This window comes from Lonchura striata, chromosome Z (genome assembly GCF_050655825.1).
Source record: "Lonchura striata isolate lonStrDom1 chromosome Z, ASM5065582v1, whole genome shotgun sequence".
NCBI classification, from domain to species: domain Eukaryota; kingdom Metazoa; phylum Chordata; class Aves; order Passeriformes; family Estrildidae; genus Lonchura; species Lonchura striata.
In genome coordinates, this window is record NC_140740.1 from 32,549,712 (window position 1) to 32,561,782 (window position 12,071).

The following is a 12,071-nucleotide window of genomic DNA, read 5'->3' on the forward strand; positions in this document are numbered from 1 at the left end:
TTTTTTGTGAAATTTTTCTATTGAAATTTTTCTGAGATTCTATCATCTGAGATAGGTCTCACAGATGTCTGTCTCCACATGAAGTGTAAGAAAATACCTGCATGTCTGCTTATTTAAAGCTCTTAGCTCTTCTCTTAGCTGAATGTGATAATGTTACAGAACTGTATGTCTTGGTGAAAAAAAATTAAGCTTAATGGAACACTGGGCTCATCAGCAGAAGGGAGTGTTACACAAAAGCAGCAATGGCAAATCTGGGCACAAACGTAAGTCAGATCCTGGAGACATACGGGTTGCCTGCTCTAACTACTAAATGTGTTTGGGAGCCATTGGGGGAGAGTGGAAAACTAGGACTTCAAAAAAAGGTAGGCCTGTGACTGCAGCACCTGTTCAGGTAGCATAACTTTATGAGGTCTGTAGGCTCAGCCTCCAGGAGGGTTTTCAGCTGAGGGTATTTCAGCTGAGGATCAAGCTGAGGTATTCTCACTCCTGCTTGCTAACCCTGCTCCTAGAACTGCTTTTCAGAGAATTTTACTTTAAAGAGATAGTAGAAAGAAAAGTTATCAGGGATAAAATATAAATCTGATTGCCTAGCACTAGGCAAATTTAGAGGCCCTTGCCATGTTCTCCTCCAGTTCTGTTTGCAGAGAACAGTAATTCTTTCACAGGTCTGAAAAGAAGTATTTACCTTAAGGAGAGGCCCCAGGGCTGTGGATGAAGAACCAGTAGGAGCATCCTCTAATTGCAAATGACATGTCAGAAGAACCCAGGGTAAATCTCTGCTCAAAGCTTTTTCCTGTTTCCTTGTGAGTAGGAATGCCAGTAGGTACCTACAAGCTTTGTATTGTAGCAGCCTCTCCTACCCTGAATCACTTCGCCTCTGGATACCTCAGAGCTCCTTCAGGACACCTTTCAGGAAACTACACACTACAAAGAGGAGTGATGGGCTGCCTGCCCGTGGTACAAGTGGATGAGCCCTTCATCAGATCTTGGTACTGCCTCTTCCATCTTGAGCTGTAAAAGAGTCAACTCAAAAGGAAAAAATCCACATCTCTGCCCTGAACTTAACACAGATGTCTCTTAAGTGTTACCCTACACTTTCTCTGAAATCTACCAGTTGTCAGCTTAAGAGTATTTATGAAGCATCACAAAAGAAAACGAACCTGAAGTTCTCAAACTTACAGAAAAAAACATAAAGAAAAAACATCTGAGCTTTAACACAAGTAACATTAGTTGTGTTACAAAATTCACCATGCTGTGAAACAAAAGTTCTTCTGTTTTAATCAGTTTCTAACTGATTACCTTATTCAATAATAGACAGAAAAGATGCTTGTTCTTGATCGCAGAATAGTATCTGAATACTGTGGTTCTCTGAAAGACAGTAGGGACTTTATCTGACATATTTAGATTAAGAAAATTTTCCATCTCTCCTCTAACCTTACAACCTTATCTCCTGGAAAGCAAAACCCCCCACATATTTTGTGGAATCAGCTGAGGTGAGAAAAAAAACCTTGCGGGGTGGAGTAAAAAATTATCTGAAGTACTTATCTGAAAGTAAAGTTTATTTATTCAAAACACTTATATATTTTATTTTTTTTAAAAGTTTTTAGTAATGCTGGTAGTGTTACAGTAAATATTTTCAGTTGAAAAAACAAAAACAAATATTGCTAAAAGTTCCAAACAGAACAAAATTACTATATTTTAAACCCTGGAAAATTAGAATTACTGCTATAATTTTTCATTAAAAGACTATTTCTGCAAGATCTAAAAATTTGTGGGATATGTCTTGAATTTCAAGGAGTGGCAGCTCCAACAAGTTGTTATAGAAATAGTCTTACCTCTTCTGTATTTGGCAAATTATAAGCATTGCCTAAATGTAACTTCATATGTTTAGAGAAGAAAACTCAGTGGATCATTGAGATTGGTCAAAAGCCAGCATTAAAGAGAAGTGATTAAGTTTTACTTCCCATGCTGGCTATTGGTCTCACCAGTCACCAACTTCAACTACAAATGGTTCCTTTACAGCTATTTTGCCACTGTTCACAATCACACAGTCTTGAAGGGGCCGATCATGTTCATCTGTCTGCTGAAGTTCTATTGAGTGCACCACAGACTGTCAAACAAAAAAAGAAAACAGAAAGGTTCATTTTAGCAAAACAAACTCCAGTGGCTGAAGTCTGGAGCCACGGAAACATCACTGCTTATTAACCAACTTGTGAACAAAGACTTCTACCCTGTCAACTACCTTTTCTTCCCACATTGGCAATTGTGCTGCTCTGTAAATCACACACAGTTGACAGAAGCACAGGGAAGGCTGTTTGTCCTCCTAGAAAATCTTTCAGCCAACAAAAACATTTTGAAGGGGCAATTGAAAATGTACATTCAGCTAATTAAGCTGGCACATACAGGATTCTGTTTGTGGCCTCTGAGCAGAAAGTGAATCCAGAGATCAGAAAAAGCAAGCATTATTATTTTTCTAATTGTACAGCATAACTGTGCTTCCACAAATCTTATTACTGCTTTTACCTTTATCATATAACACACACATACATATTTTTAGTGTGGCACCAATCTTTTTAAAGGACAAAATTAATGTAGGTATATTGACAACTTGGTTTTTGATATTTGTCCATTAATCTGACTAAATTGAAACTTAAGTCTAAATACCTTCTCAAAAATTTACATCTACTACTGTAGATCATGAAAATGGAATTCAGTATGAATGTGGGAGTAAAGGGCAAGTATTCTGATGAAATTTTCAAACTCCTCCAAGTCCATCCAGCAGTTCGTGTTTTCCCCAATAATTTCAAAACACAGATTAAAAAGCAGTAATTTGTAAGGAGAACCAGACTAATAAAAGTATAATCACTTGAAAATATATTTTTTTAGTTTAAAATGCTATTTGGCCTCTCATCAGTTTGTGTTTGCCTGCTTTACATTACCATGCTTCTAAAAAGTGTTTCCCATAACTTGCGTGTGCTACAAAATTTGATTTTAGCCTGTAGAAAAACAATTATTTCATGGGTAACAGTGTTACTGAAAGGAGGAGTTGAACTTTCTCCATTTGTAATTTGCAAAGGTGTTAGTGTTTAGCAGTCTGAAATAAGGGCTGTGAAAGGCAAAAGCATGGTACAGGTTTCTATTTCTGTTATTTCAGTTCTAAATCATCCAGCTGGAGTTCTTCACAATCATCTTCTACCGTGTACATATTAGATGAACAGGCAACTGTTTCTGAGCCATGGTATAATGGGGCACAATTTGTCTAGATAAACCAATACTTTAAACTTACCATTCCATCAAGGACTTTGCCAAATACTACGTGTTTTCCATCTAACCAGGAAGGCTTTGTCACACTGATGAAAAATTGGGATCCATTGGTGTCTGGGCCAGAATTAGCCATGCTAACCCATCCAATTCCATAGTGTTTGAGTTTGAAGTTCTCATCAGGAAACCTTTCTCCATAGATGCTTCTTCCTATGACAAAAAAAAAAAAGAAAGCAAACTTAAAAAAAATAAATCAAACAAAAGCCCCTTTTTGTTCAAAAATGGGGAAAATTAAGTATGAATTCAGGACTTGAAGACTGACTGAGTAAACACAGCAGCATCACTGTTCAACCATCAGCAACTCCATAACTAAAATAATTTTGTGTGTAAAGGTAAGTTAAACCACCACGCATAAGGAAAGAACAGTAAAAGCTCATGATGCTTTATCACTTGAATTTAAGCAACCTAAACACCTTCAAAGATATGGTTTACAGACCACTGAACAACAGTATGCTTCATCCTGTTGAGCAAATTAAAGCACATACTTATGGCCACTAACAATAAGAATGCCAGGTTTTGTGACAATTTCAGTATTTAAACCTTTCCCTTATGGTAAGAAATTGCTTTAGGCATGTTTAGAAGCATATGAAAACCAAATGGAAGTTAGACTAAAATACTTGGTGTGTATGTGTACAACCACAACATAAAGATTCTGATGTTTCTAATAGTTAAGAGAGAAAACACATCAGTCATGGTTAAACCACCATCACTCTGAAAAGCAGAGGCTGTCTGCCTAACTCTACTTGTGCAGTGCCTAGCACAATGGGGACACCGTTCCCAGCACCACCAAATGCTATCCCAATAAACAACATCAGCAGGAAAAAAATGCTGCCTACCTTTAATGCTAAAACTGTGTCTTTGGTATTATGGTCTTCCCCATTGCTGACTGCTAGGAAAAGGAACATGTGTATTCCATTCTATCCCAGCAGCACAATCACTAACAGTTCATGCAGACAGTTAAAATCATAGCATGTCAAGAATGTGCATGTAAAGGAAGAGATCTGCAGCCAGATTGAGTGCAGTGCAAGAGATGCTGTGCTGGCATTGCCCCTCTGAGTGTACTGAACTGTTCTTCTGGAGGCTCAGGAGGAAGAAGTGATACACACAGGCAGGACTCTCAGCACCAGCAAGTTTATGGTTTCAGTTTTAGTAAGAGAAAAAATGAGAGGGCATGACTCTCATCTTCTGATTTCTTTCTCTCTTCCTGTTAAGAAATTCCTTCTCACAGCACATTTCAGAGGTTCGTCAGAACAGACTGAGCTGAGGCTACAGAGGACAGCCTCCTCCTTCCCTACGTGCCTTCCCTCTATGCGCTTTCACTGTTTCATCACAGATTAGACTTCTGCTGGATGACTTGAACTGGTTCACCTATACACGCAATCAGTGAATGCCTCAGGGAAGGAGCGCTGTCACAAAGCCAGAGCAGGGGAAGGGTGGAGACATCCATCTTTTGGAGACGGTAAGTTGCAGAAGCAGCTCAGCTGGTCACGTGGCTCCAGCCCAGCACACAAAGCCATACTTCTTGAATGGGGACAAGTCACATAGAGAAAAGAGCTATCTGCAAAAATTGAGGACAAAGGAAGAGCTACACATATTTATAAATCAGATAATCGAAACAGCTGCAGCTTAGGCTACAAGACACTTGGAAAAGTACTAGATGCTCTAAAATAAATATGGGCTGGTTTGGTGTTTTTTCATTTATATGAGCAGAAACTATGAAGGAATATGCTGGTTTGCCCATACTTTCAGCAGACATTTGAACAAAGAAAAGGGAACCTGGAAGATACTAGGTATGTTACCTCCTGATCCATCTCCAGCTGTAAAGTCTCCTCCTTGAATCATGAAGTCTTTGATCACTCGATGAAATTTACTTCCTTGGTATCCATATCCTCTCTAAGAAAATGAAATAATATTTTAAATGAATATAACATCCAGTTCTATATACTGTCATATGAAAATACACAAGTTGTGAACAGCTAGATTTCACAGAACAAACTACCAAGGAATATAATACTGTCAAGAAACACATTAAACTGAGGTGCATGCAAACACAGCTGGACTGCACTGCCACAAAGAAGGTATTTATTCAGGTGATCAAAGCCATTGTCTTTATTTGACTGGTATTTGACCACAGTAACTCCACATGCTAGATCTGCAAGGCAGGGAGAGATTGATGTGCTCATATCCAGCATCTCGTAATTACATCTTGTGAACCAAGGACCTGAGAAGACACACACTAGTGCACATCCTTGGGGACAGCACCTGTGTACAAGCTCCAGTGAATGAAGATTGACAGTTTGCAACTGCAACAGCATTAAACAGATACTGCCTTCCCAAAACCAAACGTACTTCTCCAGTTGCCAATGCAATGAAGTTCTCCACGGTCTTTGGGACAACTTTTCCAAACAATCCAATTACAATTCTGCCAACATCTTTGTCTCCAATCTTCACATCAAAGAACACCTAAATATTTTTGTGAAGGGAACAAAAGTGATAAAGATGTGAGCACAGCAAACAGCCAAGCTTTTCAAAGAGCAAGGTGGTAAGAAATTATTTCTGGCTGGTCTGTGTAAATAGTATCCTGCAATTCCTAAGGGTGCTGTTTCAGAGAAGTCCTTTCAGAGCCAACAAAATAAGGTTATGCAGAAAACTGTTTGAGAACCCATGACTATATGTTTTGATTCTTACTGCTTTTAATGGCTTGGTGAGACTGCTGTATCTCAAGTTTGAAGATAGTGTTCAAGAAGATTTTTCCCAAACATGTACATCTTTAAAGCTGAATGAAAAAAAAAATGAAAATGAAAGTAAGGAAGAACAACTATTCTATTCCCATATGGGGGAAAATAACAAGGAACTATAGTACTGATACTCCCCACAAATGACCACTTGCTATCTATTCATAATGGTCAATGTTTTAGGCATCAGTACGTATACACAAAAGCCTAAATTCCGTTGAATTGACAAACAGTGGGAAGAAAATCTTATGGCTCAAGCAAGCAGTTGCCTTCCTAAACATGAATTCAAACCCAGCAGAGAAATAAGCAGGCCAGATTATTCAGCTGATTGCCTAAATCTTCAATGTATATTTCATTGAAAAGCATCTTTAAAAAGACAAATGAGTTACAAGACATTTTATCTATGAATGCATATTTGAATGTACAAAAATGTTCCAATAATTACTGAAAATAGGAACAGCTGTCAGGAAATGAGGCATTCTGGAGTTCTGAAAAAGTTACATAATGACTATTACAACTTCTAGGAAACAGCAATGTGTATTCCTATGATGTGGTATTTGCTGTTCCTTGTGGCACTCAACCAAGTATTACTTGTCTGTAATGCTAAGAAATTAGTCCAATAATGATAATAAATGACCACAGTCTCTCCAGTGTGAATGTCTCTTTCACGCTCTCCTACTAAACTTTTCTACCATTTCTTGATCTTCTATGTGGTTTTGACTGTTGAACTTTTGGCTAACACTATAAAAGCACTATAAAGGAAATAAAATTCCTTTTGATACACCTCATTCATTTCCTTGGTACTTGGCACTGAATAACATGCCTCATAGATGTGTGGCTCCCAAAGTATTAACAGCACACTTTCACTAACGTTTTAACGGTTTTATAAACAAACCTCTCTGAATTGTGCCACCAGGGTTATGCAGGTAAGGGGTATTACCTTCCTACATTTGCTAAACCCACTGCCTGTCTATTTTGCCTGGAAATGTTCTTCTATGCCTGAAATACATAGGCATATATAAGTAACAAGACCAAGGCTACCAAACAATTACCCCACAGGGCAGGAACATCACACACTTTGTTGACAGCACAAGGAGACAAGTTTGTCATATGCTGTAAACCTAGCACAGCCACAGGGTTTCATACGTGGCACTGCTGCTTGCCTAAGCAGCAAACCTAGTACTTTTAAAAATGTGTCTCTGCACATTTTTGGCCACAAAATCAAGTACAGAAACATCTGGTAGCCCTTGACATTATTTCTGTATAGAGAAAGCTATGTTCTTATGAGTGTATTTCCACAGGTTCTCTGGAAATTCAGTAAGCATGTAGACACTTCTGAGCTGGTTGATACAGCACTTTTAAATCTCAAAAAGCATCTGGCCAAATTCTTCACCAAAAACTTTGAAAGAAAATAAATATTACAAATTTTCAGTCTTATTAATATTTTTATAAATATTTAATAGTGTTTACAATCTACAGTTAAGTATTTCAAGACTGAAATTCTGAAAAAAAATACACCAGTAAGAATGGCTGGTTCTCATAAAATATTCATATATTCATATTTACACAAATATTCATATATAATTTACACCAGATGCTGTACATCTAATTGAAAAAATGGACAAAAGCATTCAATTATTCAAGGAAACTAAAGTGACTTTGAAAGGAAGATCGCATGATTCTTAGAGACCAGGTAATGTAATAACCTCGTAAGTGCAAAAATACTGTATATTATATAGAACCACAATAAGGGCCCCAACAAGGGGGCCAAATGGAATCATCCTGAGTAGTTTAGTGAAAGGTTTGGCTTTGGGCTTGTGAAGGTCAGAGAAGGAAAACAAATACTAGAAATAATTAAAATGGATACAGTAAAGAGACGGGCATAGCTACATCCGTACTCTGAGTTCACACCCTGAGTGCTGCATGTAATTCTGACCTCTCTATCGCAGAATGATAAAACCAGCCTAAAAAAATGCAAGAAAATGGGAAGAACAGATGCTCAACAAGTATGAAATATCTTTTATATGAAGAAGGTTACAGAAAACTACTTAAAACTGGAAGAGAGAAAAATGGTGTGAGCCTTGTAAAGTCACTGCCTAGGACATGAAAAATTGGCAATGCAATTCTTTATGTGCCACAACAATTAGAGAAGAGCATAAAATTATAGTCCACGCAGAAGGAATGAAGAAGAATTATGCATTTATGCATAATTAAATGGGAATATATTTCCAGAAGATTACTTGTAGGTCAAATTTACCCCCCACCCCCCCAGAAAAAAAATTAAAATCTAGAAGTCCATCGCAATGAAACTACAAGCAGTTGCAGACAACAGTGGCAATGAAGTACAGAGACAAAAGCATGGCCCAGGGCTTAGGATGCTGAAGCCATACTAGAGGAAGCAGTTCTGACTCTGTCCTTCCCTGTCACACTTTCATCAGTGTAGGTGTCTTTTTCCAGCATGGGCAAATTCTCTCTCCTTTCCGCAGGTGGAAAAACACCTGGGGGCTGAAACATGGAATTCCAAAGTTGGGACAGTCCACCTCCACCACCAAACAAACATTTTTTGGAAAGAGATGCTGTTATGCTGCAGTAGTTAGGTGCATCTCTATCCTGCCAGCCAGCCCCACAGCCCACAAGTCCATCTCCTGGGCAGTGCCATTGCAACGCCCGTGTGTGCCACAGACACACAACCCATCCATCCTGCCTGCCCAGGGCCCTGCAGTACTGAGCCCCATGGATCCCAGATCCATGGATCTCTGCTGGCAGCACCTTGCACGCACCACGTACACCTCCTACGGGGCCAACAAATACCAATTTGCTCCAAATACCAAGAGCTTCACACAATGACAGAATCGGTCAAAGTGGAAAGGACACAGCAAGTCATCTAGCCCAACCTCTCCGCTCAACCAGGGCCATCAACAGAGCACACAGCAGAAAAGTGTGTCCAGATGGTTCTTGGATATCTCCTGTGAGGGAAACTCTACAGCCTCTCTAAGCAATCTGTTCCTACTGCTCAGTCACCTGCACAGTAAAGAAGTCCTTCCTGATATTCAGATGGAACTTCCTGTGCATCAGCTTGGCAGAGCAGAGCCTGGTCCGTCCTCTTGGCACCCTCCCCTCACACACTCATAGACATTGATAAGGCCCTTTTCTCAGTTCTTCCTTCTCCGGGCTGAACAAGCCCAGCTCCCCCAGCCTTTCCGGCAAGAGTGATGCTCCACTCCCCTGACCAACTCAGTAGCCCTCTGCTGGATCCTCTCCAAGAGTTTCAGGAGAGAGGGCAGGGAGGAATTAATTAAACCCATGGCACAGGCGAGCCCTTGCGCAGTTAAACCCGGTCCTGCTCGGGGAGCCTGGCAACACCAGCAGCCACAAACTGCCCTGGCAGCAGCAGAGGCTGCCGCAGCGCTGGAGGGATGAAGAATTTAAAAGTTTCCACTTCTGCAAGCCAAAGGGAGGCTATGCTGGCCCGAACCCTACGGTGTGCCAGCGCCTACAGAAAGGCGGCATGCGCAAAGGGGTTAAAAACCAAGTAACCAACCAGCCAAGAAAACCTATTAAAACGGTGAAGTTCTGGCGTTAGACCAAGCCCGGCCCGAGCCCTCGGTGCCCGGGACGCGGCGCGGGGCCGGTGTGGGAGTGGGGCAGGGCAGAGGCCGGCCGGCTCCTCCCGGCACATCCCGGCCGCGGGACATCGCAGCCGCGGGCCCCGCCCGACGCGTCCTGAGGCTTTCCGGCGGCCGCTCCAGCCGCGGGCGAGAGTCACCTTAGCTGTCACGCTGGGTCCCCTCCTCCTGAAGGCCTCGGCCGCGGGGGCCAGGAAGCACAGACAGGCCACGGCGCCCAGCAGCGCCCCGCGGGCCATGGCGCCGGCCGAGCGCTGCGGCGCCTGCGCCGGGGAAGGGCGGCTCCTCCCGCCCGGGGCGGGGGGCTCGGGGAGCGGCCTGTGGTCCGGCCCCGGGGAAAGACCGTCAGCCTCGGGGCAGAGGTGCCCCATCCGGAGCAGAAGCCACCCATCCCAGGGAGCGGTTATCCGTCCTGACGAGCCATCATCCATCCGGAGGAATGGCCATCTATGCCAGGGGGCGATCACTCATCCGGTCACGCATGCCAGGGATTGGTCACCCATCCTGGAGAAGCCGTCACCCATCCCGGCTGAAGCGGTGACACGCCCGGGGGCTGAGCTCGGGTCCCGGCGCCCCAGCCGGACGTGGGGCGGGTCCTGAGGCGTGGCGGGAGCCCTGTGCCTTCCCCCGGGCCAGCCTCGCCCAGCGGCGGCTGCTGGACCCCGGAGAAGTCCTTCGGCTTCGGCCAGGCTGTGCACCCAGCAGGGTCCCACACGTGGGTGAAGTAGCAAAACCAACGCTTAAGAGTTTGAGCCAGCAGTGTACCCTTGTTGGAAAGGGCAATGGTATCCTGGGCTGCATTCGAAAGAGTGGTGCCAGCAAGGGGAGGGAGGTGATGGTGCTCCTCAGCCCCGGTGAGAACACATCTGGATTGCCCTCTCCAGTGCTGGGCTCTTCAGCATAAGAGAAGTGTGGAGCTTCTGGAGTGGGTCCAGCACAGGGCAAGAAAGGGACTGGAGCATGTGTCTTACGAGGAAAAGCTGAGACAGCTGGCCCTGTTCAGCCTGGAGAAAGGATGACTGAGATGGGACCACATCAGTGTCTATGAGTATCTGAAGGGAGAGTGTCAAGAAGGCTCTGCTTGGTGGTGCCCACAATGGGATAAGAGGCAACAGGCAGAAACTGATGCACAGGATGGTCAACCTGATTACAAGCAAGTACTTCTTTACTGTGCAGATGACTGCACATTGGAATAGATTGCCCAGAGGGATTGCAGAGTCTCCCTTACTGGAAATAGTGAAGAACCATCTGGGTGCAATCCTGTGCCATGTACTCTAGGACAACCCTGTGGTCCCTTCCAACCTGACCAGTTCTCTGATACTATGATTTGAGAGTGGGTCATTGGTCTTTTATGTTTGTTGTATTTAATGTGTTGAGTAGAAACAGGAGCCTGTGAGGCACTTGTAATACTTTTGGGTTCATTTGTGTTAGCAGTGGTGATGCACTGCTTAGCACCCATGCCAGCTTGTGCCTCTGACTTTGGACAATAAACAGCATTCATCAAACACAAATGTTTCTCCCAAGCCATTGCGTGCTAAAATAATAATTTTCATGATGATTTTCATTTTCATGAGTTGCTGCCGCAGTCCCTAGAAAATATGTAAATTATAGCACACATTGAAATTTTGTGGCCTCTCAGCTGCCAGCATATGAAAGTTAAAATAGATGCCAATATACTGCAAGCAGGAAGCTGTCAGTGGCTTATGTAAATGCACTCAGGCTTAAAGCCAGCAGCTCTGTAGTTCTGGGTGTATGGCGTAGTACTTACACAGACAATTACAAAGTCAGCCCAGAGCTCAGGTGCAGTGCCCAAGGGAGAATGTGCTCTGCACTACTGTATGTGCACTACATGTCTGCCGAACCCCTCAGTTTGAGACTGTGCCTCAGCTGACAAGTAGAGACAATAGCCACAGACTTATGGAATTTATTTGGATCATAGAGTCCAGCCATTAAACCAGCACTGCCAAGCCCAGCAGTTAACCATGTCCTTAGGCACCACATCCACATGTCTTTTAAATACCTCCAGAGATGGTGATTCTAACACTTCTCTGGACAGCCTGTTCAGTGCTTAACAGCCCTTTTCATGGAAAAATTTTTCATAATATCCAACTTAAGCCTCTAGTTTAGGGATATTTCCTCTTGTCCTAATTCTTTCTGCTTGCAAGAAAGAGGCTAATGCCCTTGCTACAGCCTCCTTTCAGGTTGTTGTAAAGAGTGATCAGGTGACTGCCTGGTTATCATTTTCTCCAGGCTGAACATCCCCAGCTCCCTCAGCTGCTCCTTATCAGACCTACGCAACAGACTGTTCCCCACCTTTGTTGACCTTCTCTGGACACACTTCAGCACTTCAACATATTTCTTGTAGTGAGGGGTCCAAAACTTAACCCAG

At 42.9% G+C, this 12,071-nt stretch overlaps 1 protein-coding gene across 2 annotated transcripts; it reads right to left on the minus strand.

The window, feature by feature from the left end:
* Positions 1-1,541: 1,541 nt before the first annotated feature.
* PPIC (peptidylprolyl isomerase C) lies at positions 1,542-9,952 on the minus strand. 2 transcript variants are annotated; one of them, XM_021546252.4, is made up of 5 exons: positions 9,823-9,952; positions 5,671-5,784; positions 5,121-5,214; positions 3,287-3,471; positions 1,542-2,110 (listed from the first exon to the last, which is right to left on the minus strand). In XM_021546252.4, the coding sequence occupies exons 1-5, from the start codon at positions 9,919-9,921 to the stop codon at positions 1,982-1,984; spliced, it is 621 nt and encodes a 206-aa protein (XP_021401927.3). In that variant the 5' UTR covers positions 9,922-9,952; the 3' UTR covers positions 1,542-1,981. The 2 variants fall into 2 exon arrangements, with proteins under 2 accessions (XP_021401927.3, XP_085422587.1); XM_085566461.1 differs by lacking the exon at positions 5,671-5,784.
* Positions 9,953-12,071: the final 2,119 nt, after the last annotated feature.